A 27,566-nucleotide genomic window follows, 5' to 3' on the forward strand; every position below is an offset into this window, starting at 1 on the left:
GCTGGCCAGAAGTGATTAGAGATCTCCGTATGTCTGGAAGATTAGGTAGCTGAAAATGACACGAAGGAAGTGAGAGGCAAGATGGTCGAGGAACAGTATGTACGGAGAGGTGAGCAGCGAGGGGCTTGCCACAGTGAAGGTCTTGTCAGCGCCTGTCACGAACACAGCTAGTAAGGGGAGCACAAGTGGCATTCTGAGACGACGGGGGAAACCACTATGGCAGAGCTTAGGGATGGCAAGAGATGGGTGCTGAGGAAACCAGAACACAGAGAATGGGTGAAGGCCGTGCTGGTGCAGAGACGGCAGCCCCCAGCAGCCAGGTCTACACAGGGACAGGTCCAAGAGCACGTAAGACGTGAGGCCATGAGAAAACAGAAGGCTGACACACAGAGGAACTGCGGAATACTGCTGCAGACCAAACCACACACGTCATACGTGATCGGTCAGGCACCTGATGCTGCAGACTTGTTCTCCAAGCTTTTCTCACTCTCAATCATTTCCTCAAATGCTCAAGCCAAAAATCTGTAAGTCATCAGAAATACCAACATCTCCTGTCTTTCCCATCAAACTCACCTCTCAGTTCTCTCCACTACCATATTCGGGTTTCCAGTTCTAAAACTTCTTTCCTGCAGGATTGCAAAAGCCCTCTTCTCATGACCTACAGACAGACTGACCCACCATCATCCTACACCTGCCAGACACTCTTCACGGTAAGATCCGATCACCTCCTTGCCCCAAATTCTCTATAGCTTCCTGCCATTTCCCATCTCTAAGCAATATGTCTCTTCTCCACTTCCTCAGACGGTCTCAAACATGGTTTCCTCTGCAGGAATGAACAGCCTCTTGCCCTTCCTTCACCTCCCAATTCCTGCTTCTCTAAAATTCTGCTCAAATCCCCCCCCTGCCCAGAAACTTCCCGGACCCTCCCTGACCTCTCCGCTCCCCCTACACTGGTCTAAGTTCCTTGCCGCCAGCGAACCCCGTCTTCTCCTTTCTGCAAGGACCCTGGAGCCCCAGTTCAGGACAGCCCAGAGATGGCTGGGGGGAAAGGCACACAAGTTTTGAGCCGCGAGTGCTGAGGTCAGAGGACGCCTCCCTGGGGACGATCACACCAGCTGTGTGGCCGGGCAGCCGAGAAGAGTGGCCCCAGAATCGGCACACATCTCTGGAGGGGAGCGGAGGGTCAGGATGACGCCAAAGAGGAGGAAGCAAGGCGCAGAGCTGTAGGGGTCCGGCGGCCAGGGAGTGAGGTGACAGGGACGGAGAGGGCCAGGAGGGGAAAGGCGGTGGGCGGCGAGTGTCCCAGGTACCCGGAGCGGGGCGGCGGGGCTGCGAGCGGGCAGGGCCGCGGAGGGCTCGGACCCGGGCCCAGGGACCCGCGACGGGGCTCACGGCCGGGGCTGCCGCGACGGCGCAGACCCGCGAGCGCAGCGAGCCGAGCCGAGCCGAGCCCGGCAAGCCGAGAGCGGCCCCAGACGGCGCTGGTCCCCCAGGCCCGGCCCTACCTAGAGATGCGCCAGCTCAGCCAGAGACGCGCCCGCACCACCCTCGGCCCAGCCGCAGCCGTCTGCGCACTTCCGCTTCCGCTCCGAGCGCTTCCGCTCGCGGGACCGCCCCGCGCGGGGGGCGGGGCCTGCGCGGCCGGGCCCCGAGGCGCCGGGGAAGCGAGCTGCGCAGGCGCCACGCCCGTTGCCTCGGAAACCGCGCGGTGCTTCCGAGGTCGGGGTCGCGTGGTCCCCCGGCCGCTCGTGGGCGTCGGCAGGGCGCAGCTTCTTTCCCCTCCTTCCCGGTGGTGCTGCGCTGGCGGCGGGAGGGTGGCTTGAGGTCGGCTGGCCCGGGCGTGTTCGCCTGCGGGCGTGTGGGGACCGACGGTGACCCGGAGCCCCTGGCGCCAGTTTTTCGGAGGCCCAGGGGAGCGCCGCGGCCGGCTCGGGAGAGGGTCAGGCTCGCCTGAAGCGCGGCTGTCCCGGAAGGCCGTGGGCGGTTCCCGCGCTGTCCGAAAGCAGAGCGCTCTGCGGAACCTTCCCGAAGTCGGACCGGTGCAAAGCGAAGACCTGCCTTCGTGCGGTCATGGCTTTTTTCATGTAGACGAAAATCCTCTTCGGATTTCTTGGGGTTAGCTTTCCTAAAATGGAAGTGGGGTAGCAAACGTTACCATCTCTGAATGTGCCCATTTCCATGTGAGGCATGGGGAGAGGTGGTGGGAATACGGAATGGGATGTGTGACCCTGGGCAAGTTTCTTAAGGTCTGTACCCTCCGCTTCCTCACCTGGGAAGTTGGGACAATAATGGGACTTCCCAGGCAGTGCTTAGAAAGGCTATAGCAGAGCGCTTGGCCCGTAGTAAGCACTTCGTACATTTTGGCCATTTGTTGGTATTGCTGCTGTGATGATGATCATAATTACCCTCCAGTCCACGTTTTTTTACTGGGCAGGTTTTACAGTCTGAATGGAGTGTGCGAGAGTTGTGGGGATGAGCAAGGACAGGTGCAAAAGCATGAGGCTTTGGAGAAATTTCGGTGACTGTAATGTAGTCATGAGGAAGTGGTGGCAGATAAAACTGGGTGGTGAGCGGGAGCACCTGGTCATGCAGTGTCTCCGTCTCATGTTAACGAGCTTGGACTCTGCTTGTAAGCCACCATATCGACTTTATTTCTGAAACTGCTTTTAGATCGGTAAAGTTCACGTTCAGGACATGCACCCTTAGGCTCAGATATCAGGCAGTCCAGATTATACCCACCGCCTGGTCCTCTAGCTGCCGCGACACCCTTTGCCCTCACTGGTAGCCAAGTGTGATGGCAGAAGAATAGCCTTTAAACCGATCTATTTTTAAGTAAATTACTGACAAAGTAAAATTACTAATAATACCAGTTTATTTAAGCTGCATCTCAAAACCTGTCTGTACACACAACATATCTCAGTAGAGTTGCTGTAAGCACCAGGGAGCGAGAGGCTTCAGTTGAAGTAAAATGACCAAATAGTGTTCTCTTCAGAGTCTCTTCCAAAGAGACTTAACCAAAGCATTACCAAATTGAAGTGACAGCACATATATAGTTTTGGGAAGGAGTCTTTCTGCTCAGCACACAAGGCTCTCCTTTCCTGTTGACTTTTTTTTTTTTTTTTTTTTTTTTTTTGAGTAAAGTCAACAGTGCTCAGCACCTACTACTGGTTGGGTACCACACCAAGAAGGGTGTGAAGTGGTCTCTAATCTTAAGGAGCACACATGGCGGTAGGGAAGAAAGATGAACATACATTAAATATTAGGAAACAAGTGAAACGTCGTGTAAAGTCTATAGCATTGGACGAAGAAGGCAGCAAGGAGCTAGCGTATGAACTGAGCCTGGAAGGAAGTGGGATCTCAGACAATTAGAAGAGGAAGGTCTTGCAGGCAGAAGGAGCACCTAGGAAACAAACGGAGGTTGGAACTGAGGTGGTGCAAGGGGCAGGCAGGGACACCACTTACAGGCTGTGCCGAGCCAGACTGAGGAGGCAGAGGGCAACAGGCCAAACAAAAGCCCTCCCTGACTGCTTGGCTGAGTCCCACCACTTGGCAGTCTTATCTACCTCATAGAGCTTTCGATAAGCATCTCTGCCTCCCTCCTAAATAGATACACATGACTAAGGATCAACAGACATTTAAGGAAGACAGAAAAAAAGGAGAAAACAAACTAGGAAAAAAAAATATTAAAAACATGATCTGCAGTCTCTGAAGATAATATATTCATCAGAGAAACAGAGAGGGGTATATAAAAGAACATTCCAAAAATAAGAGCTCTTGAAAATTATACAAGAAATGATAAACTTAAAAAGTGTTTAAAGTTAAAATATAAATCTGATGGTACCTCTCAGATATTAGAATAAAAAGAATAAGACATCGAGAAAGATGAAACATAAGAAAATTAGAAGATTAAAGTTTGACATGTGAAAAATAGGAATCACAAGAAAGAGAACAGAGAAAATGAAGAAGAAATTACTCAAGAAGTAATTAAAGAAAACTTCCCAGACCTAAGAGACATGTTCTCAGATTGAAAAGTTTGCCAGTGGACTCCGGGAATCAAATTGAGGGTCACAGAAGGGAGGGGGTGCAGGGATGGGTAACTGGGTGATGGGCAGTAAGGAGGGCACATGTGGGGATGAGCGCCAGTGGACTCCGGGAACCAAACTGAGGGTTTCAGAGGAGAGTGGGGTGGTGGGAGGGGGTAACCGGGTGATGGGTATTAAGAAGGGCACATGTGATGAGCACTGAGTGTTCTACACAACTAATGAATCATTGAACACTATATCAAAAACTAATGATGTACTATATGCTGGCTAATTGAACATAATAAATAAATAAATAAATAAATAAATAAATAATAAAATAAGAAATAAAAAAAGAAAAGTGTTGCCAAATGCCCAGCACAATGAACCTAAAATGATCCACACGAAGGCACATCATGAGATTTCAGGACACCAGGATTAAAGAAAAGATCTTAAACATTTCCATAGGGAAAAATAAAAAGGTCACATTTAAAGTTTTGGAATTCAGAAGGGCATGGGACTTCTCAACAGAATCCCAGGAAGCTGAAATTCAATGGAGATTTAACTTCAAAATTCTGAAGAAAATAATTCTAAAGTGGAATTCTCTCAATCAAAATATTAGTTAAGTATGAGGGTAGAATAAAGAGATTGAGGTATGCAGCTCAAAAATATTATCTACCAAATACTTTATTCAGAAACCTGCTGAAGGATACTCTCTAAAACCAAGAAGTCAAGAAAGAAGAATATTTAGGACTTGGGTAGCAGAGAATCCAAGTGAGGAGAGAGGAGAGGAGTCCTAGCTAGAGACCATTTAAATTGGAGCAGGAGGCCTCCCAGAGACATAATTCCTGGAAGATGAGCCCCATGGAATATCTGATGTGTCTGAATATTTTATTTTATTTTTTTTAATATATTTTTTTAAGATTTTATTTATTTATTTGACAGAGAGAGACAGTGAGAGAGGGAACACAAGCAGGGGGAGTGGGAGAGGGAGAAGCAGGCTTCCCGCAGAGCAGGGAGCCCAATGCGGGGCTCGAACCCAGGACCCTGGGATCATGACCTGAGCCGAAGGCAAACGCTTAACGACTGAGCCACCCAGGCACCCCTGTCTGAATATTTTAAAAGAAGATCTTTGGAGTTTGGTGATGGTAAGCAATAGGTACATAGAAAAGTCAACAAGCAAATAAATTAGGCAATTGTTGAATCCAGTAAAGACAAAAAACTGTACAAAAAAGAAAATGTAATCACAGCATATGCCTCAGCTATGAATAATTATATAGTTTTAATAAGGTAAATACAGAATGGTAATTTAATATAAATGGATACTCTAATTACTTTTTGAAAAAATGGGAGGTAAATGTTCATAAAAGTGTGTGTGTAGGAAATCCGGTGGAAGAGCTAAATCTTCATCCGCTAGAGCTGGGCAGTCCATGGACAATATATGCAAGTGAAAAAGACAGACATAGCATTAGAGACTCTTTTTTAAGAAATATAAGAGTAGGGATGCCTGGGTGACTCAGTTGGTTAAGCATCCACCTTCAGCTCAGGTCATGATCCTGGGGTCCTGGGATCAAGTCCCACAGGCTCCCCGCTCAGTGGGAAGCCTGCTTCTCCCTCTTTCCCTAGCCCTGCTGGTGCTCTCTCCTGCTACCGCTCTCTCTGTCAAATAAATAAATAAAATCTTTTAAAAAAAGAAATATGAGAGTACATTTTTAAAAAAATAGTGAAGAGTTAAGTTAGAGGAAGGAACTGAAAATGGGAATGCTTGGTGTGGGCAATTGCTATTTTTTAAAATAAATCTAAAAAAATAAATCTAGAAATAACATTTGAATTTTAAAAATCTGTACTACTTTGATAAAAGGAAAAAATTTTAACTTCAAGTTTTAAAAATTTGTTAAGTAACTAGTACAAGTGGTAGTAAGTGGCACAATTATTACTCAAACTCAAATCTGTCTAAATTCTATAGGCTTTTAAAATTTTTTTACAACCACAGTGCACAACAGTGAAAGAAAGGAGAAGCCAAAGATTCTTTTGCAGGTCCCTTTCCCAAGGCACTAGAAGAAAAGTTGAACATGGGTATCAGTGTAACAGAAGCAAAAAAGTTGTGTGTGATTATTCACGTCCTTTCCCCACCTCCCGCTTGACACCACACATAAATGCTTCCCATGCCCTATTGTACACATCAGACATCAGCTTGAGGGGCACCTGGGTGGCTCACTTATGCGTCCGACTCTTGGTTTTGGCTCAGGTCATTATCTCGGGGTCATGTGAGATGGAACCCCGCGTCAGGCTCCCTGCTTGGGATTCTCTCTCTCCCTCTGCCCCTTCTGCCCCTCTCTCAAAGAAAGAAAGAAGGAAGGAAGGAAAGAAAGAAAGGGAGAGAGAACAGACATCAGTTTGGGGGAGAATCTAAAAATGGGATGGCAGATTTATGTAAAAGAGAAAAATAGGAAAGGAAAGAAGAAAAAAGAAACCATAGGTTGAAAGTAGGGAGAAGGGAATTAAGGGAGAGTAAATATGTTGAAGAGAAAGACTTCACATCAACTGTGAGAAAGAGAAGAAACATGGAGCATGAAATGAGTTTGGGAAGGACGGGACTAGGGCAGGTTTCTCTTGGTAACAAATAGCCTTCAAAATTTATTTGGAGTTAGTTTTAATTTTACTTGAATGCGGAACTGAATTTCTTTGAATGCCACAACCACATGGGTTGATGTGGGTTTTTTTTTTTTAAGATTTTATTTATTTGAGAGAGAGAGAGAAAGAGAGCACTAGAGAGAGAAAGCAAGCACGAGTGGGGAGCAGAGGGAGAGGGAGAAGCAGGTTCCCCTCTGAGCAGGAAGCCTGATACGGGGCTTGATCCAGGACCCTGGGATCATGACTCGAGCTGAAGACAGACGCCCAGCTGACCGAGCCACTCAGGTGCCCCGGGTTGATGTGGTTTTATTTGAATAATAATTCACCATCCAAAAATTGGGAAAGAAAAAAGCCACAACCATAACAGCATACTGACTTCTACATGGTTGATCCATCTCAAATATTACCAAAGTGTTTTATTGCTGGTAAAAATGGCATACAGAAAGAAAATGTGCCTCTTCCTCTGCTGGTCATCGTTATGTTCACTTGTGAATTCTGGGCCCCAGCGGCTTTCCTGCAGTTGTGGAAGGGAGCTAACCAGCATTTAGGCCAACAACCTGAAAACAGTGGAGCAGAAAGATGGAGGGCTCCTTGTGCCCGGACAGTGTGGTTGAGCCAAAAATGAACTAACACTGAGACTACTCCCCTTACTTCTATTTGAAGATACCCTTTCCTTTCCTTATAGGTAGGAGTGTTGAATTAGGATTTCCTGTTGCTTGCTGCTGGAAGTATCCTGTTTCAGCTTGCCCATGGAGGGGTAATTCCTACAGAACTTGTCCTTCCACTTTAAACAACTAGAAAACTAGACAAAATATATGAAATTACTATTTTCAGACAGTAGAAACAGGAAGTGGAGGATGGAGATTCCTGAAGGAAGGAAAACAAGCCCGGTGACTGCCCTGATTTTCTGCCTAGATCAGCAAAGAAAATCAGTGAGACAAAAGCCTGGTTCTTTGATGAGGTCAATGAAACGGGTGAACTGATAGCCATGTTGACCACAACAAAGGAGAAGACGGAGATCACCCATACTAACGATGGAAGATGGGACCACAGATTTTACTTACACTGAAGGGTTAAAAGGAGACTATTGGAACAACTTTAGATAAGATGGACAACTTCCTTGAACCAAACAAATTACTGAGGCTGACCAAAGAAGAAATAGAAAATCTGAGGGACGCCTGGGTGGCTCAGTGGGTTAAGCGACTGCCTTCGGCTGGGGTCATGATCCCGGGGTCCTGGGATTGAGTCCCACATCAGGCTTCTTGTTCAGCGGGGAGCCTGCTTCTCCCTCCCCTGCTCCCCCTGCTGTGCTCTCTCTCTGTCAAATAAATAAAATCTTAAAAAAAAAGAGAAAATCTGAGTAACCCTATTATTTATTAAACCATATATTTATTTGTTAAATTGAATTTCCAGGTAAAAACCTTCCAACAAAGAAAACTCCTGACCCATGCAGCCTCACTGGTGAATTCTATCAAACATTTAGGGAAGACATATTAATCCTATACAAACTCTTTCTGAAAATAAAAGACTTCTCTGTTCACTGTGTAACGCATACAGTGGCAGAAAGCAGGTCTAATGTGACTTTGGACCTCTAGCCCCTAAGACAGGTGAGTGCATGAATGAATAAATGAGTAAAGGCCATGTGCTTTGGGCAAGTGGGTCTGACTATGGCCCCAGCCCTGAACAGTGATTTCCATAAGCCAGTCTCGGTTTTCCCATTTGCCTTGACTGTGGTTGGTTCAGTGGTGGCCTTTGACTTAGTTCTAGCCACTGAGAAATGAAGGTGGTGGTGGGTCATTCCTAACACACACTGGGCCCTTAACAACCTGAAAACAGCTGTATTTCTTGCCTCGATAAACCTACTAATGTAAATAGGAACAGTTCCAACAACCATTAAGAGAAAGCAAAAGTTTGTTACTATTCCTAAAAAAATCCAGACTCACCAATCATGCCCCTCCATACCTACCAGCAACAAACAGCATACATTTTGAAAGCACTTTGCACTCATTAGTTATTAGTGATAATGATTGATAAACAGCCACCGCCCTGTTCCTATTTTCCTAAAAGAAAATAGTATTTTGAAAGCAAACCTTGATGGAGCGCCAGTGCTGTCCCCATTCTGTTTCCTGGGAGGTGGCACAGGGGAGGGACTAATAATTTAATGGTGCGCAGGGAGGAAACTGTTGAAAAGCAAGGAATGCAGCTCAAGAAAGCATGCCTTACATTTTGAGATTAAGAAATGTGCTGATATGAAGGTGAAAAGACATTTGCCTAAATTTGTCCCCTCTTTTTTTTCTCCGATACTTAGGCTGTTTATTGGGGTCCCTTTCTCTCCAGCCCATTTGCTGGAGTAGGGCTTTGCAAAGCCGGTCTCCTAGCAGCCGAGTGCAGAAGGCCCATTCGTATTACAATGGACGGGAAGGAAAGAAAGAGCCTGGTCTGTTTAAACTGCCTCTGTCTTCATTCACAGCCTGATGTCCGTCTGCATTGTGACACCCACAATAGCACTAAAGGACTCATTGTGGCAGAAAACAAATCAAAACAGAATAAGGGATGCTAAGATAAAAGAGTCATGCAACAAAATTGCTTAAAAAATCTAAGTCTTACATCTGAGATTTATGTTACCTTTTGGCTGTGTGGCCTATTGACCGGTGTTTATAATAACCACTAGAGTTTAATAAACAAAAAGATAAATGGGGACTTCATGTACATTTTTAAGGGCGCTTCCACAGAAAGGGTGGGTATGCTGGGTTGGGTTGGAAGCTGTTTAATAATTATCGTTCTTTGTTTGCACAACATTTGGGGAGCCACACTCCACACTTTGTGTTTATTTTCCTTCTGATAAACATACCCAAGCTATGCCCATGTGGCCCAACAGCGTCCCCCACACAGTCGCTCTCACCCACCCCCCACCCCCTGCCCGAACCAACATCAGATGTTGCGAGAACCCACGCCCAGTTCAGCAGGCAACAGGTGGAAGGTTGAATAGCTTCACACGTTTTTCGGGAGAGGGGGTGGGGAAAAAGAGGAAAAAAAAAAAAAGGAGGGCGGGAGGGCAGGCTTTTGGGAGCCGATTTAAGGATTAGATCAGATGTTATTGCTAGTGAAAAATTAAACAGCCCGGTGCTCTGGGGAGTGCAGATTAATATATTTAGTGACTGTGCGCACAAAGGCTGCTCATTGTGGCCACGTCTGAATGCCTGTGAATAGGATGGAACATATGCGGCCTGTCACCGCAGGTGCCCACATCTGTTCTTCCCCGGGCAGATGCTCACAGAAAAGGGGAGGTGGGGAGGCCGGGGAAGGACAGCGTGCTCGAAAGCTGCGCCTCGCCCAGGGCTCCTCGGCCGCGGCCCCGGGCTGCGCGGGTCCGGCGGCGACGCTCGGTGCCGAGGGCCAGGGCCGCGCCACGTTTCCGGGCGGCTCCGTTTTAGAGCCTGCCCCCGCCGGCCGGGTGATTGACGGGCCGCCCCAGGGACCAGGCGACAGGTGCCTGAGACCTCCCCGGGCGGGGGCGCGTCCTGGGAGAGTAAGGCCTGGGGAAAGGCCCTGCCGAAAGGCGCCCCTCGACGCCTTTTCTTCCCCTCCTCATTGTCTGCAAAGTCCTAGGCTGCAGTTTCCAGGTGGGACGCCTGGGCCCGGGACCGAGCATTAATGCAGGTGACAGGGAGCTGCCTGCCTTCCCGGCCTGGCCCCGCTTCCCGGCGTCCGCGTCTGGGATCCCAGGGCCGCACCCCTCCGCGAGTGCACAAAGGGCGCGCCAAGGCCCCGCTGCAGACCCCGTGGTCCCCGCCAACCCTCGGGTGGCCGCAAGGGCCCCTCCCCGGCTGCAGGGACGCGGCTGGCGTGGAACCGTCCCAAAGTCGACCTGGGTCCGCGGGGTGGCCCTGCGCCCCCTCGCGCCGCACCTGCCAGTGGCTCGGGGTGGGGGTGGGGGTGACGTCCATGCCCGCCTGGCGCTTGCGACCCCGCACAGACACTGCTTGGAACAAGCGCCAGGCCCGGCGTCGCCACCACCTCTGGGAAGCCCTCCGGCACTGCGCCAACGTCCGGCACAGCCCCTCCCGGGCCCCACGCCCCCCGCCCGGTCCTGGCGCGCTCAATCGCTGCAAAGTTCTGAGGGGCCACTCGGGGCGGGCGCGCGGCGGCGGGAGCAGCTGCGCGGTCATCCGATCCGGGACAAAGGCGTGCCCGCCGGTGCTGGGCCAGGTAAACACGCGCTTTGTCATGGAGATGAGCGCGGGACAGCCCGAGCAGATGATCCGCGGGTTCGGGAAGCGGCGGCCGCGGCCCAGGGCGGGGGAGGGGAGCGGCGCGGGGGGTGGGGACCCGTCATCTGCGCCGGGGCCGCCAGCTGAGCACGCGACTCGCCCTTTCTCATGCAAATCAGCACATGCCTTTGCAACTTGCTGCGGACCTGCGGCCTCCACCCGCCGCCCCCGCGCCCGCGGAGGTGGGGTGTCCCCCGTGCGCGGGACCCCGACAACCAAAGGAAACAAACCAACCACGTGGGGTTGGGACATTCCTTCCTTTCCGCGCCACGGCCGCCGGCCCCATTAGAAAAGAAAGGTTATATGACACGCCATGACCCTGCCCCACAGGGAAAACCGGGCCACCGTCCCACTCCTGGGGTCTCCAGCGGCCCAGCCTGCGCTTAGAAGCGAAAGCTTTCGGAGAAACTGTCAGGGCCATTGCTTCTCCCGCTGGGCTCTGTCCTCCCGCCACTCCCCCCACCCCGCCCCACATGAACCTGGGGCCCGTAGTTGCTGTCCTGGCTGTCTGTGGGGCCAGCTCTGCTTTGAGGGGGCTGCCGCCAAGGAGGTCAGAAGAGGCTATGGGATGGGGCCTCACCGGGTTTGAGGTGTGGTGTTTATTCCCCAGCAACAGGGAAGCCTCCGGTGTCTAAATGTAAGCCAGCTCTGCGCCCACGCCCCCTTCTTTTTCCCTGCTGAATGGTGGCTTAGCTCAGCATGTATCTTCAACTAGAGAGATCCACACATAACTCCATCAAGTCTAAACAAATCTGTGCAGACATTGGGGTCAGTGTGTGTCTTGTAAATGTTCACGAATCTCTGGGATGCAGTCCTCAAGATAGCTTAAGAAGTAAGAAGTAAATATCCATAATAGCTACACCATACAGATAGAGGTTTACTGTAGATCTCTGGAAGAGCTTCCTATACTCACAGCAAGCTGGTCAATTCCCCTGCAATTTTAACCACTTTGGGATTCCCAAACTGTTGTGGGAGGTTGTGGAGTAAGTCAGAGGGATGAGAGGTACAGGACAGGGAATATAGTCAATGGTACTGTAATAGCACTGTATGATTAAAAAAAAAAAAAAAAAGATTCCCAAACTGTGACTGATGGAGAAGGGGTGGTAGCTAGGATGTATTGGCGGAGGATGTGATACTGATTAATAAACATGTTTTAGGCCTCCTCCCCCCCCCCCCTTCTTCTTCAGGTAACCTGGCATGTTTGATCAACACCAGATTTGCTGCTTGGAAGTTTTTTATTTTGTTGTTCAGAACAAGGACCTTAATTCTTCTTAGGAATTAGAGAACCTCTCTGTTGGGTATACAGTATTCAGTTGGTCTAAGAAAACAAAAACACCGCTCCAGTCTCCAGACTTGTTTACACAGAAAACTGAACCTGTGGCTAGCTTAGAGTCTTCAGCCTCTTCTGGGCATTGTTTTTTGCAATCTGCCCTGACCCTCCTCCCTCTACCCACAACCCCCACCCCACACATACCTTGAGAATAGAACCTTTCTTTGGGCAAAGGGGATTGAATCAGGTTTGGGTGACCCCAGTATTTGGTCACACCACTACTGAGGATGTGCATATTTAAATTTATAAAATTTATGAAATGAAGGCTGTGAGCTTTTATTCCCAAGTGGCTTAATAAAAGTGGGGAAAACGATCAGGGTCTCCAGTAAACAGAGCTGATCTGTACCTATTGTGGCTATGGTTCTGATCGTACAACCTGAGTCCACCCTAGCCACTGGGGTTATTTAGGCTATGAGCTATGCAAGCCTGGCAAAAATAAAACACCACCACCAGGCGGCAAATCTCTCTGTCCTCTCCTGTGTCTGATGGATTGGGTGCCTTCTAAGCCCTAATGAGCCTCACTTTGTACAGTAAATTTGCTGAGAAATCAAAAAGTATTTAAAAGAAAGTTTCCTGCTTTTTCCTAATGAGCAAGGTGAGGATTTATGGTGTGCAGGGAGGAGGGAATCTGGCTGCTAGGGCCAACGTGGAGGCAAGCCTTTTAACATACTCTAGCTTAAGCTCCCTCCTGCATTTAGGGGGTTCAGAGTGCTTCGTTGCGGGAGTATAGAGACATGCAGTTAGGGAGTGAAAAAACGCCATTTGGTTCGGAGCAGATGGCTGGCTAGGGGGCTGATGGCGTCTAAAGGCGTGTCATCCCCCTTCAGCCTGAATCCCTAAGGGCTCCCCTTGTCTTCCCAATCAATGAAAATTAAAGTGCAAAGAAAGGATGAATAGTTGGACCTCGAGTCTCTCCTTTGTTCATCTCAGCTACTGGTGTGCAGGAGTTAAACTACAACAGGCCCCCACAGAAACGCAGAAGTTAAACAGTCTCCGTCAGCTCAGCTTTGAAAGGGAGAGGGGGAGAGGGACCAGCATGAGGTGGGGGCAGAGGGAGAGGGAGAGGGAGGGAGGGAGGGAGGGAGAGAGAGAAGGAGGAGGAGGAGAAGGAGAGGAGAAGGAGAAGGAGGAGGAGGAGGAGGAGGAGAGAAGAGAAGAGGGGAGGAAGAAAGAAGAGGAAAGAACAGGAGGAGGAGGAAGGAGAAGAAAAGGGCTTTCTGCTTGATTTCCCCAATACAGAATCGCGTGGCATAAATTAAGTTGGAAAAGAATGAACGCTTTGGGCAGGATTCTGATGGATTTTACGATGCCTTTCAGTTCCGCTTTGCCGCTGTAATCGAGAAATCTGTGCCACGTCAATTTAACAAATACTTGATACTGAGGGGGGTTTGTTAAAGATTTGGGGCAAGTCTTTTCCCCCCAAGGTTTAAGCCCTTACGCGTGGAACTTTTTATTTCCAGTTTTCTAAACAGGCATTCAAATGAGACTGTTTCCCACTTCCATTTTCTAATTAAAAGGTTCCTGAAATTTCATTTCTTACTGAAATCTACTCTTGGTCTCAGAGGCACAGAGGATTTAGAGCTCACATTCCTTTCTTCTTTTGTGGCTCCTCTGCTCCTGGAACCCTCTCACCTCCCCCCATCTCTCTCCCTCTCTCTCCGTCTCTCTCCCTCTCTCTCTCTCTCTCTCTCACACACACACACACACACACACACCAGCTTCTATGCTGTACAGAGCAAAGTTCTCAGAAATTAGCTTTCAGAGGAAACATGGACGTAGTGAAAAAAGGATGCTGACACTAGGTGGCAAGATTAAATTAGGATTCATGCTGACCCAGCCCTGTGGGGATGTAGCACATCCTTACAAAGTCCGCAAAGGGTGGCCACACTGGGATTGCCACCATCCTGGGGGTGCAGTACCTTTGAAGTCTCCATTTGCTCTGAACCAAACAGTAGGGGGTTCTGGTGGAGTCCAAGCCTGCCTTTCTCACGTCACCCTGCACATTACTTTCGACTAACTCGTTGCTTCTCTATGAGGCAGCAGTGGAAAACCTAAAGTGTACAGATCTGTCAATCCAGGAACTCTACAGGTATATGTGAGCCAAAGATTCAAGGTTCTTGTTGCCTAACAGCCAGAGGGATGGCCATGGTTGACTTCACCAAGTGATTTTTAGGTTGCTGTTTACAGTGGTTTTATTTGGCATTTTCCCTCTTCCTGTGCATGACATGATACTGTGTGATCTCCACACCTGCTGCAATGAAAATCACATTTTGCCAGGACAGTGCCAGCTCCCACCAATAAGGTGGCTTTAGCACACCTGTAGCGAGGCCATTGTGGCCAGGCACCCTGGGGCTGTGCCACAGAGTGACATCTACTCCAACAGTCACACCTTCCATCCTAATGAAGCTGCCATAGGTGTTGGGGGAGGTTGAGGAAGAGCAGACAGGGTTGGGAAAGAGACCTCGAAGTGTGCCCAGCATAAAGCTGGATGGCAGAGTAGGAGTCTATGCCCCACCTTAATTCTGCATTGAGCCCAAAAGCATGAGAGCAATTTAGATAATTCATTGTGTGATACGTGTGTTCTCAGCCCTCCCAATAAACTCATTTCCCTTTAAAAAAATGAAAACAAAAGTTCTAGTGTCTGATGGACGTGTAAAAACCTAATAAGGTGATGGTTGTGTAAAGATTTCGGGTTGGGGGGGCCGGGCTGGAGGGTCTTTAGAACATGTGCCGGACATTGTTGTAGAGGCCGCGGCGCGCGCGGAGGGGAGCTCTTTCTCTCGGCATTGTGCGGGGAGCAGGTGCGGTCTGCATTACCATACAGCTGAGCGCACAAAGAGCCACTGATTCAGCCTCGCACAATAACAGAGTGCCTTAATGACAGCCACGCGAACGACACACACCAAACTCACTTTTTACCAAGCGGAGGGAGGCCGAGGGGGGAATACCCAGGAGAGAGGGGCTGGACACCCAGGAAAGGTGGTGGTGGCCGAGAATCACTCCGGGAAGGACGTGTGTGTGTGTATGCGGGGTAGGGTGGGGGGGGGGACTAGTCTGAGGCGTCGGGATCTCCCTGCTGGGGGTGGGGGTGGGGGAATCGCTTCCCAGACCCCGCCCCCACCAGCGGCCTCGGACCGATGCAGGGACACCGTGGGCGCGGGGACTCCGGGGTGCCCGGGGGCGCCGCGCTCGCCCCCAGCCCTGCCCTGCACGCGGGCTCTGCGCTCGCGCACGCAGAGTCGCGGTCCTCGGCCGGTGAGGGTTTGTCGGTGTCACACCTTCCCAAACTTCCCAAAACTGCCGCTGCGCTCGCCACCCTCTGCCCTCTGCTCGCGCCCGCCCCTTTCCTACCGTGCCCCCGGCCCCCGCCCCCCGAGGCTCCTCCGGAGGAAGAGGCTGCCTTGGAGAAGGGGCTGCCCCGGCGCCCCAAACCCCGGGACACGGCCCGCGCGGGGAGACGGCGGGCGGACGCCGCGGCAGCCCGGAGAGTTTCCCAGGCCGCGTCCGGCAGCTCCAGGCGGGCTGCACTCGGCGGGGCTGGAGGCGCAGCGCCGCCCCCGCGCGTCCCCGCGCGTCCCCGCGTGTCCCCGCGGGCCTCTGCGAGCCTGTGGCCGGCGGGAGAGCCAAGGGGCCGGGGCGGTGGCCCCCGCCTAGCGAGCGGAGAGGATTCTTGCGGCGAACATTTTGCAGGAATGTAAATGAGCGCGTTTTGTGTGGTGCGGAGGAAGGCGGGGGGCTGGGGGCGGGGGCAGAGGAGGGCCGGGGGCGGGGAGGTGTGGGGGCGGGGAGGAGGTTGCACATTTTACAGCTCACTGACCATTTGGCGATCCATTGAGAGGAGGGTTTGGAAAAGTGGCTCCTTTGTGACAGCTCTCGCCAGATTGGGGGGCTGCTCATTTGCATCTCATTAGCCATGCGGGCGGCCGGCTGGATATAAGGGCAGCCGGCGCCGGCGAGCGCAGACCTCGGCGCGCACCCGCGGAGAGCGGCCGGGCCGAGCGCGCAGAGGACGCGTAGCCGTGGCGCAGCGCCTCCGCCCGCCACCCGCCACCCTGCGCTCGGACCCCGTGCTGTTTACGTGGATGGCACCGGCTGGGTTCTTCGGAAAGACGCGTGTCTCCGCGGGGGCGCAGGGGACACGAGTTCAGGACGCTCCCGGAACGACCGCCGCCGCCGCCGCCGAGTGACAAGGGCCCGAGCCGCAGGGCGCGCCGCGCACACCCGCCGCCGCCGGGCGTCCCTGCGCGCGCTCCGCTGGGGCCCCGGGATTATCGCCTCGCCGGTGGGATTTCCAGACCGCGGCTTTCTAATCGGACTCGGAGGAAGCCTCGGCAGCTCTTTGGGAATTAAGCTGAATATCTGGACGCTTTCTCTCTCCCCCCCTTTTTTTTTTCCTTCCAAGAAGCTTGAGACAAAACCAGGAAGCAGGGGACCCTTACCTACTCGTGGATTGGAAGAAAGAGGAGGAAAACCGAAAGTTGCGCTCCACTAGTCATCTCTGCGAGGGAGCCTTTTTTCTCGTGCATCCCCAGAGTTACCGTCACCACCGAAGGGCGGATCTACAGAACCGCAGCCTCCGAAGGAGAGACGAGGTCTTGAAGAAAGAAGTCCTGATTATCCCAGCCTGGGGCCAAGCGGCGGCGCTTTTCTGCCCACGCTTCTTGGGGCACGGCCACCCCCTTGCACTCCCTGCTGTTTTAAGACGAGAAAGGGGGGGCACAGAAGATTGGGCGAGTCCAGCGGTGCACCATGGGCCGTCGGTGCGCCGTAGCCCTCGCCGTTGTGTCAGCCCTGCTGTGCCAGGTAAGTTGTGAGGTAGGGTCTCCAGGGCCCTGCCGTCAGGTAGGTTGTCAGTGGGGGTACCCCGGAGGGGACCCGGGGCGCCGGCCGCGCGCGGGCAGAGCGGTGGAGAGCAGGGCCCGCGACGCAAGCTGTCAACCCGAAAGCGATCCCCGGAGCGCGGGCTCCGCGCGCCCTCACGTCCCCGTCCCCCCCCCCCCAGGTCTGGAGCTCCGGGGTGTTCGAGCTGAAGCTGCAGGAGTTCGTCAACAAGAAGGGGCTGCTGGGAAACCGCAACTGCTGCCGCGGGGGCGCGGGGCCGCCGCCGTGCGCCTGCAGGACCTTCTTCCGCGTGTGCCTCAAGCACTACCAGGCCAGCGTGTCCCCCGAGCCGCCCTGCACCTACGGCAGCGCTGTCACGCCGGTGCTGGGCGTCGACTCCTTCAGCCTGCCCGACGGAGCCGGCGCCGACCCCGCCTTCAGCAACCCCATCCGTTTCCCCTTCGGCTTCACCTGGCCGGTGAGCGCTGCACCTGGGGGCGGTGCGGGCAGGAGAGGGAGGAGCGGCCGGTGGCTCGGCCCCGCGCAGGCCTGGTGGTGGCGCGCACCGTCCGGGGGCGCCGGAGGCGTCTGCAGAGGGGTCGGCCGGGGCAGGTGGGCGCCGTGGTCTGCAGGGCGGCGGCAGAAGGGGCCAGGCCTGGAGCCTCGCCTCCACGCCCGGAATGCCCCTCAGGCGGCAGAAGAGTGACATCCGGTGCGCAGTGAGGCTGAGGACCTGGGACGTTCCGGGATCCGGCCTCGGTAGCTAGCCCCCAAGTCGGATGAGCCCCTTCACGTGGGCGAGTGCTCGTTTCCCTGTCCCTAGACGGGCTGGGTGTCGAGCTCGCCTGCTAGCCCGACAACCCCTAGCCCTCTCTGTGTAGTCCCCCACTCCCCAAGACTGACGACAGCCCCCTCCGGCCCTTTGCTCCTGCGCAGCCTTTTTTCTTTTCTTTTCTTTCTTTCTTTCTTTTTTTTTTTTTAAACGTGATATCCTGTACTAACAGGCTGAAAAAACACGTCAGGAAACCACTCTGTAAAAAGTTCTTCCATTTCCTTAAGGAAAGTGAAAACAGGCAAGAGTTGTACAGAGACCTTCCTCTGGACACACTGCACACCCAGATCTGCAAGGAGGCCCTTAATGACTGGGTTGTCCCCAGTTGCCTCAGTTTGGGTTTTGTTTTTTAACATTTCTGCTTTATCTTATGTCTCCCCCAACCTTTCTTCCAGGGCACCTTTTCCCTGATCATTGAGGCTCTCCACACAGATTCTCCTGATGACCTCACAACAGGTAAAAACAAACCAAAAACCCCCAAACTACTAACTGCTCCCCAGTTAGTATGTATTTGATTTCCTATCTCCACCAGAAACAAGCTCCCGTACCTTTCATTCTGCAAAGTCCTGCATGAGGTTCAGGATGGAGGATCTTTGGCCTCCTGCCCTTGCATTACACATCAGTTCTGCTCCCCCAGTGTCCCCAGCCTCTGGGTTCTTAGTAGGAACCAATGGGAGCATCCTCTTCCTACAGAAAACCCAGAAAGACTCATCAGCCGCCTGGCCACGCAGAGGCATCTGACTGTGGGTGAGGAGTGGTCTCAGGACCTGCACAGCAGTGGCCGAACAGACCTCAAGTACTCCTACCGCTTTGTGTGTGATGAGCATTACTACGGGGAGGGCTGCTCTGTCTTCTGCCGGCCCCGAGATGATGCCTTTGGCCACTTCACCTGCGGGGAGAGAGGGGAGAAAGTCTGCAACCCTGGCTGGAAAGGCCAGTATTGCACTGAACGTGAGTTCCTGCTTCCCTGCCCTGACCCACTTCCAGGCAGGAGTTCCCGGGCAGTGGGGGAGTGTTCTGTGAGCTGCTGGGATCCTGGGACTTCAGCGCTGCAGTACAGCTCTGGTGGGGAAACCGAGGCCAGAGAGCTGGAGAAACTTGCTAAGACCTCACAGCTAGCCAGTGGCAGGGCTGGGGTCAACTCAGACATTTTAACTTCCGCTATGGGAAGCTGCCTTTCTTAATCAGGGAGGATTTTGGAGACAGGGCCAGGGGTCAGGAAGTAAGCCTGAGGGAGAGGGAGGGGAGGAAGGAAGGGAGGAACAGAGAGGAGAGTTTGTGTGTGTAGGGGCATGCTTTAAAAAACGAGTTCTCTTTGCTGTGACAGTGTCTTGTTGGAAAAGTGCTTCATTTTCTCTCCAGAGTTGGTGTGCTTGGCCTCTTCTAATATTTGCAAATATTCTGTGTGATGCACACACCGTTACTGACATTTTCACTCGTGGGGTCTGTGGACAGGAGAGAATGTGTGTTGAGGCCTGGGTCTGCCAGGGCTGCATGCGGAGGGGCCCACCCGCCAGTGTTGGGCACTGTGCCCATCTGCTTGGGTGGGTGCTCACACAGCACCCTGCCTGGCAGAGAAATACCTTCACAAAAATGAAATAGGCCCTGCCTGCCCCATTATTTGGTATTCTCCAGGCAGGCAGGGTGGCTGCCCAGGCTGCAGGAAGCCAGGCCCTAGAGTGGAGGAGGCTTGCGAGGTTTCTGCTGGCTCCTGGACCCGGTTCAGGTTTGTAGGCCTCTCTCCAGCCTGCTGAAGCTTCACACACCTAGGTATCAGGTTTCCTTCTAGTCAGGGGTGGAGTGGGTCCTGGGACTCCCCAGAAACCCTTAGGAATTTTCCTTGTCCTGCCCTGTAGCAGGTGAGCCTCCAGTCCCTCTTGGTAGGGACTTGCCTGGGAGGTGCAGTTTCTCAGTTTTGATCCGCGTCTGGGGTGAGGGTAGGTCTTCACATTCAGCGTCATTGTTTTCAGCTCCGCCTGGGCCTGAGCGGGCTCTGTGGTCTTACAAACTTGCGGAGCAGCTTGTTGATGAGTTTCACAACCCAGTGAAGGAAGCCAGCTCAACCTCAGCCCCCACCCCCGCGGGGACCTCTGGCCTGCCTGCTGCCTTGCATCCGTGCTCCCCTCCCTCCTCTTCTTCGCTGCGGGGTAGCCATAAACTTAAACTTTTTCCTTCTTATTCAAACACTGGAGTCTCTCCCCGCCCCCAGCTAGCGCGTGCCATCGATTAGATCTCTCTGGGGATAGGCGGCCAGAACGCACGCCAGCTCCCATTGGTGGAAAGGGCGCGCGGGGGCGCGCGCGCGCGCGTTTGTGTGTGTGTGTGCGCGCGTATGTGTGTGTGTCTGTGTGTGCGTGTGTGTCTGTGTGTGTGCGCGCGCGCGCGCGTGTGTGTGCGTGCGCGCGCGCGCGTGTGTACACGCCGGGGGTGTGGGGGCGCGAGGGGGCGGGGGAGGCGGTATTGTTGCACTGGGGCAGCTGCCGGGGGAGCGGAGACAATGGAGCAGCTGTCTTGCCCTGGTACTCTGCATACCAGCTGTCCACCCTTATCTACACACACACTTTCTGGGTATTAAGAGGTGGAGCTTTGTGCATAGAATTGGGAAGTGGGGGAGGAGGAGGGGAAGGACTTCTGACCCTCTCAGAAGAAAAGGGGATGGGTGGGGGTGGGGGCTTCCGTGCTCTTTTGTCCTGGAGCCACCGTGTTAAGAAGAATGCTCATCCCGGGGCTGAGTCCACAGTTTCGGGGCAGCACCTTCAGTACTCCGCAGATGGAGATGAACTCGGCTGGGTTTGCCAGTTGAGCTGCACAAGTTTGTCTCACCCACGTGTGGCAGCCACCCCTGCGATGTTGGGGAGCCACTTGGGGTGGGGCTTGACCCTTTGTGCTCTCTTTGCTTGCAGCAATCTGCTTGCCAGGATGTGATGAGCAGCATGGGTTTTGTGACAAGCCAGGGGAATGCAAGTAAGTGTGCAAAAGTGCTTTTTCCCTTTTACACCCAGAATACTTGTAGCATAGCGCTGCTCAGACTAGCTGACTGGCTGGGTTGGAGCTGTTATTCTGGGGTTTCTCCTTAGTATATGGATCGAAACATGTAGGGTCGTGGGGTGTCAGCCACCTAAGCTCCTCAGGGGATTTGGGAACTTACGGATAGCAGTTTGCGAGGAACTGACCTAGAAGATGAGTCCACTTCAGGGACTCTCAAATGTTTGGGCATATAAGGACCACCTGGGGAGCCCCTGAAAAGGCTGTCCCAGGGCCCTCATACCCAGAAGTCAGACCCTCTGAGGCTTTGGTGTGTTGGAAAGCCCCCGGGGAGACTCCAGCGTTCTGTCTCGTTTGGGAGCCAGCAGCACTGCTGCTGCTGGAAGACAGTGTCTTGTGAGTCCGTGGTGTGTCACTGTGCGCCCGGGGATGCCAGTGTCCGCCTGACTGTCCTGCTGTCTTCCTAGGTGCAGAGTGGGCTGGCAGAGCCGGTACTGTGACCAGTGCATCCGGTACCCAGGCTGTCTCCACGGCACCTGTCAGCAGCCTTGGCAGTGTAACTGCCAGGAGGGCTGGGGCGGCCTCTTCTGCAACCAGGGTGAGCCCCTCTCCCCATCTGGCAGCCCTGGGCTTCCCTGGCTTTATCGAGGACTCTGAGTTTAACCCTGGACTTGCCCTCCCCTCCTGTCTCTGCCCTGTGCAGACCTGAACTACTGCACACATCACAAGCCCTGCAGGAACGGAGCCACCTGCACTAACACGGGCCAGGGCAGCTACACTTGCTCTTGCCGGCCTGGGTACTCAGGGGCCAACTGTGAGACAGAGATCGATGAGTGTGGCACCAGCCCCTGCAGGAACGGAGGCAGCTGCACGGTGAGTCCAGCCACAGTGGGCCCTCCTGCTGAACGGGGGCCTGGGTTTGATATGGACGATGTGGGCCTCTCGGAGCAATGTTTGAGAGCTCTTTCTCTTCTCCACGACACAGGATCTTGAGAATAGCTACTCTTGCACCTGCCCGCCTGGCTTCTACGGCAGAATCTGTGAGCTCAGCGCCATGGCGTGTGCCGACGGCCCTTGCTTCAACGGGGGGCGGTGCTCAGACAACCCCGAGGGAGGCTACACCTGTCGCTGCCCGGTGGGCTTCTCTGGCTTCAACTGTGAGAAGAAGGTGGATCCCTGCAGCTCTTCACCCTGTTCTAATGGTAGGAGGGCAGCCCCGTCCGCTCTGAGACTTTGTCAGGTGGTCAGCACTGATAAGAACGCATTAGAAAGCACATGCGTTTGCTTTCAAACCAAGCGCTTCATTTTGCAAGCTACCCTGAGTTTATGGAGGCTTTCAACTAAACAGTCAGAAACTCTTCACAGAAATTTTACCCTTGAGTCTGGAGATGCTCAGGGAGCAAGAAAGGCAGGCAGGAGTGTGGATTCTCACATTCTGCGGGGAAAGCCTGAGGCCGAGAGGTGAGATGACTCGTCAAGGTCATACAGCACTTCAGGTGCCCGAGTCTGGGCCATAACTCAGTACATCGTGCTCCAATGGCAACCCAGCCTCTCTGTTTTTGGAGGGAAGCCCGGCTCGGCTCTGTTACCCAAACATCGCCGTCTGGTGTGTCTGTGTGTGCGGAAGTGTGGTCTGTTGACGGGCCCCCTGCGACTGTGTGAGTGGGTAGAGGAGCGAAGCTGGGCCCCAGACAGGCTGGGCCACGAAAATTGATGGAGGAGAATCACTGTAGCTTTGCTTTCCACGTGCCGTACGGAAGGCGTGGCAGTCCTGCGCGGTCTAGCTTTGCCTCCCGTTTGTTTCTATCCATGGAACCAACAGAAACACCGGACACTTTATTTTTAGAGGCAGAGTAGTGGAGGTTTAGCAGACTTGGCTTTGGAAAGACAGAGGTCTCTCCCACTCCCTCCTTTCTTCCTTTTTCTTTCTGTTTTCAACCCTGCTCTTCTCACTAACTGTGGAGCCATGGGCAAGCACATCAGCCTCACTCAGGCTCCGTTTCCTCATCGGCATATGGGGCCTTTTGTGGGATGTTGTGAAGGTGAGTGCGGTAATTCAGCCAAAACATCGTGCGCAGTGCTGGCGAAACGTAACTGCTCAAGAGATGCTAGCTGTCCCAGTCACCGTTTCTTGAGCTAGACCAGACGCCTCCCCCGGGCTTGTGTTTGAAGTAGCGACCACCCCGTTCAGGCCACAGGCGGGCTGGCTTGTCTTGCATCTCTGGGGTGTGACGCAGGGGCAGACACAGATGTGTCCTGTGTTCCAGGTGCACAGTGTGTGGACCTTGGCGATGCTTACCTGTGCCGCTGCCAGGCTGGCTTCTCCGGGAGGCACTGTGAAGACAACGTGGACGATTGTGCCTCCTCCCCGTGTGCCAATGGGGGCACCTGCCGGGACGGTGTGAATGAGTACTCCTGCAGCTGTCCCCCGGGCTACATAGGCAGGAACTGCAGTGCCCCCGTCAGCAGGTGTGAGCACGCGCCCTGCCACAATGGGGCCACCTGCCACGAGAGGGACCGGCGCTACCTGTGTGAGTGTGCCCGGGGCTACGGGGGCCCCAACTGCCAGTTCCTGCTGCCGGAGCCCCCCCCAGGCCCGGTGGTGGTGGATCTCACCGAGAAGTACGTGGAGGGCCAGGCCGGGCCCTTCCCCTGGGTGGCCGTCTGTGCCGGCGTGGTGCTGGTCCTCATGCTGCTGCTGGGCTGCGCCGCCGTGGTGGTCTGTGTGCGGCTCAGGCTGCAGAAGGACCGGCCCCCTGCGGAGCCCTGCCGTGGGGAGACAGAGACCATGAACAACCTGGCCAACTGCCAACGTGAGAAGGACATCTCCGTTAGCGTCCTTGGCACCACGCAGATCAAGAACACCAACAAGAAAGTCGACTTCCACGGGGACCACGGGGCTGATAAGAATGGTCTCAAGGCCCGCTACCCTGCTGTGGATTATAACCTGGTGCAGGACCTCAAGGGTGACGCTGCTGCCGCCGTCAGGGACCCTCACAGCAAGCGGGACACCAAGTGCCAGGCCCAGGGCTCTGCAGGGGAGGAGAAGAGTGCCCCAACGCTCAGGGGGTGCGTGCGGTGGGCCGGGAGGGGCTGCGTGGGAAGGCCCGCCTGGGAGGGTGCCTGACGCTCGGGGTGCTGCGGGCTGGGCAGGAGGGCCCGCGGGCGTCCTTTCACCCGGTGCTGGTCATTTTCAGAACTGTTTTCACAGCTTGTCATGGTTCTCTTTTCTTTTCCTTCTAGTGGAGAAGCATCTGAAAGAAAGAGGCCGGACTCTGTGTATTCTACTTCAAAAGACACAAAGTACCAGTCGGTGTATGTCATCTCCGAGGAGAAGGATGAGTGTGTCATAGCGACTGAGGTCAGTGTGCAGTGCGAGGGACTGTGGCTCTCTGGGGCTGGTCGGGACGGAGGCGGGTGGAGAAGTCAGAGGATGCTGACCTCTCCCGGGAACTAACTTCCCGTTCTGTCTCGTGGGCCCCTCCAGGTGTAAAATGGAAGTGATATGGCAAAATTCCCGTTTCTCTTAAAAATAAATAAAATTCCAAGGATATATGCCCCAATGGATGCTGCTTGAAAGAGGAAAGGGAGACCCACGGACTGCTGCTGAGAACCGATTCGGATGGAGCCGGTTCCCTCCCGGAGGTCGGCCGGGGACGCGGCGCGGGCTGCAGCTCGGCAGCGTCCAAGGGGGCCTGTTGCACTGCCTTTTAGGATGTTTCCATTGCACTATGGACAGTTGCTTTTTAAAAAATATATATTTAAATGAATGGACATAATTACTGCATAAGAAGCATGCACTGCCTGAAGTGTATATCTTGGATTCTGATGAGCCAGTCTTTTCTTGAATTAGAATCACAAACACTGCCTTTATCGTCCTTTTTGATACTAAAATGTGTTTTTTCTAGGTGGAAAAAATGTGTGTTATTTTTTTGGACTTGTAAAAATATTTTTCATGATATCTGTAAAGCTTGAGTATTTTGTGATGTTCATTTTTTATAATTTAAATTTTTGGTAAATATGTACAAAGGCACTTCGGGTCTATGTGACTATATTTTTTTGTATATAAATGTATTTATGGAATATTGTGCAAATGTTATTTGAGTTTTTTACTGTTTTGTTAATGAAGAAAATCCTTTTTAAAATATTTTTCCAAAATAAATATTATGAATGACAACGAGAGGTGTATTTACTCAGCGCTCCGTGGAGCAGACCTGGGCTCACTCCCTGAGGACAGAAATGGCTTCCTATCGTCTATTTTTAACATCTTTGCCTGGCTTCACTGGGTTGATGGAAAGCGGCTTTGCTCACTCCTCTGCCCTCCTCTGAGAACCATCCATGCCCATCGTCAGGGCAGCCGGGGGGAGGCCGAGTGTGGCCCCTGAACTCGCTGGGAATATCACGGGCACGCGTTTGATGGCTGCCAAGGAGCCTCAGAGCTGGCCACCTTCTTTCGGAGCCTTCTGTCTTTAAAGGACTGGAACAAAGCCTCATTTGGGATCAAATACCCCTGAGACACTTGTGTATTGCCATGGAAAAGGCTCTTTGTCTCAGAATAATACTTATTCATCCATTTGTTTATGGGTTACTTCCAGTCAATTCAGAAGAGTTGGTTGCCTTCTAACTCAACAGAGGTGGGGGGACAGATAGCAGTAAGATAGAACCGCTTTTTATTGAGTGCTGACTACCAGCCCCAGGGTAACCCCTCCTCCTGGGGCTGTTCTCCAGAGATGGTGGTGTTACTCCCTCTTACAGTTGAGGAAGCTGAGGGTTGTGGAGGTAAGTTACTTGCTCAGGTTTGTACGTGGCAGGATCAATGTTCATATCTGGGCAGTCTGGCTCCAGACCCTCGCTCATTCATTATTTATTGTCAGAGATTTAATAGACCCCCTCACTGGTGCTTTGGTGGTGCCAAAGGGTCAGTGCCCAGGGTCAGCTCTCTAAGATGACAAGTCCACGTTGGGACAGGTGGCTTATTTCTGGGGTTGGAGCGGAGCCGGCAGAGGAACAGAACTTCCTGGCCTAATTACCTGAAGGGAGGACGTTAGTGACCTGCTCTTGGCCTCTGTCCAGTGACGATGATAAGCTTCTGTCGCTGGTGCTTACTGTAGAGTTGGAAATTGTGGAGTCTTCTGGGAAGGCGAGGCAGGCACGTGCGTGGTAGCCGTCCACACATCCGTCCTTACATATACCCATGAGGGGGACCACGAAACAGCACCAGGTAGGCCCCACGGCACATGTGAAGCCTCGGGACACCCCCACTGGTGCTTCTGTATGTGACCCAGTCTATCCTGACCCCTCGGGCCACCTGGGCTGTTACTTTGGAATAACCCCTGACAGGCAAGGTCTCCACTGGAGGGATTTCTCCATGGAAGGAAGTCAGTGGCAGGGCCAGATTCAGGCCTCTGAACCCCCTCCATCCTCAACGTCCCCCCCACTCCCAGCCAGCTTACTCAACGGGGTTAGCAGCATATTCTGGAATCACAGAAAGAGCCACCAACGTTGCTGTCCAGAGTCAGGATGTGGTTCGAGAGCAGAGACCTTGTGCCCGTTGACATTTGCTGGCCTGGAGTCATGGTTAGTCCTCCCTTCTACTCTCAGAAGTGACCTGATGTGGATAATTGAAGAGCTCATCTACTTTCAAGAATATGGAATATGCTGGAATTCTTGTGAAGCCCATTCCATAAAAGAATCTCAAAATACCTAAAGATAACCTCACCATCCCCTCCCCACCCTTCTTGTAAAATCAGGGAATACCTTCATCTTTCCTCTGGGGCAGGTAAAATGCCTAAGGAGCAAATCTTTTTTTTTTTTTTTTTTTTAAAGATTTTATTTATTTATTTGATAGAGACACAGCGAGAGAGGGAACACAATCATGGGGAGTGGGAGAGAGAAGCAGGCTTCCCGCTGAGCGGGGAGCCCAATGTGGGGCTCGATCCCAGGACCCTGAGACCATGACCTGAGCCGAAGGCAGACGCTTAACAACTGAGCCACCCAGGCGCCCCGCCTAAGGAGCAAATCTTAAGACTAGAAGCTTTGGAGCTCCCAGGCTCTGCTTGATGAGGCTCCCTGAGTCCCTTCTGAGACTGATGTTTTAATTTGACATTTACAGGGCTCCTGGGTGACTCAGTCAGTGAACGTCTGCCTTCGGCTCAGGTCATGGTTCTGGGGTCCTGGGATGGAGCCCTGCATTAGGCTCCTTGCTCTGCAGGGAGTCTGCTTCTCCCTCTGCCTCTGCTGCTCCGTGTGCTCGTGCTCGCTCTCTCTCTCTCACAAATAAATGAATAAAATCTTTAGCAAACACTCTAATTTGACATTTACAGATGGCCCCTCAGCCTTCAGGGTTTATGTGCTCTGCAGCAGGAAGTCAGGTACATAGATCACAAATAGCCGTATAAACACATGGACATTGATGGGCCCATGGCTCCCAGCCGTGTCTGCAAGCACCCTGCCAGGAACAAGGAAGGAAGGAACAACCATGCACTTACAGCTAGGAGAGCAGCTTCCTGGTCCTGGGAAGAACCCTGGTGTGGGGTGGTGACTGCCCAGGAAGAAGGGCTCGCACAACCCCAGCCCAGGGTCTCCCTGCCAGCCCTCCGGCCTCCCTGGGGCTTCAGTGAGACCAACAAGGGAAGTGAGGTGTATGTGCTTTTCCTGAGAATTCTTCCCTCTAA

General features: G+C 53.0%; 2 protein-coding genes across 4 annotated transcripts in view; one reads left to right on the forward strand and one right to left on the reverse strand.

Annotated features, from left to right (window-relative positions):
* FAM120B (family with sequence similarity 120 member B) overlaps window positions 1-1,637 on the reverse strand; it is a 98,828-nt gene extending 97,191 nt beyond the window's left edge. Inside the window, exon 1 of one of the 2 annotated variants that reach the window (XM_078054437.1) lies at window positions 1,506-1,621. The gene's annotated coding sequence lies outside the window, so the exon portion shown is untranslated. Of the gene's footprint in view, window positions 1-1,505 lie in introns of both variants that reach the window. The other variant, XM_078054431.1, reaches the window with a different exon arrangement.
* A 14,412-nt stretch (window positions 1,638-16,049) lies between these two features.
* Window positions 16,050-25,069, forward strand: DLL1 (delta like canonical Notch ligand 1). Of its 2 annotated transcripts, XM_078054439.1 has the most exons (12): window positions 16,050-17,057; window positions 17,257-17,553; window positions 18,303-18,363; window positions 18,601-18,858; window positions 20,811-20,871; window positions 21,360-21,490; window positions 21,596-21,765; window positions 21,878-22,094; window positions 22,857-22,934; window positions 23,160-23,961; window positions 24,136-24,253; window positions 24,380-25,069. In XM_078054439.1, the coding sequence occupies exons 1-12, from the start codon at window positions 17,004-17,006 to the stop codon at window positions 24,383-24,385; spliced, it is 2,253 nt and encodes a 750-aa protein (XP_077910565.1). In that variant the 5' UTR covers window positions 16,050-17,003; the 3' UTR covers window positions 24,386-25,069. The 2 variants fall into 2 exon arrangements, with proteins under 2 accessions (XP_077910565.1, XP_035960269.1); XM_036104376.2 differs by lacking the exon at window positions 22,857-22,934 and having other exon boundaries at window positions 16,053-17,057.
* The last annotated feature ends 2,497 nt before the right edge of the window (window positions 25,070-27,566 follow it).

This window comes from Halichoerus grypus, chromosome 9 (genome assembly GCF_964656455.1).
Source record: "Halichoerus grypus chromosome 9, mHalGry1.hap1.1, whole genome shotgun sequence".
In the NCBI taxonomy this organism is placed as follows: domain Eukaryota; kingdom Metazoa; phylum Chordata; class Mammalia; order Carnivora; family Phocidae; genus Halichoerus; species Halichoerus grypus.

Bases quoted from the DNA above. Each gene is read 5' to 3' on its own strand.
- DLL1 (XM_078054439.1), top strand. From the start codon at position 17,004: ATGGGCCGTCGGTGCGCCGTAGCCCTCGCCGTTGTGTCAGCCCTGCTG. The intron at 20,872-21,359 runs GTAAGTGTGCAA...CTGTCTTCCTAG, and splicing joins GACAAGCCAGGGGAATGCAA to GTGCAGAGTGGGCTGGCAGA. The intron at 22,935-23,159 runs GTGAGTGCGGTA...CCTGTGTTCCAG, and splicing joins TTTTGTGGGATGTTGTGAAG to GTGCACAGTGTGTGGACCTT.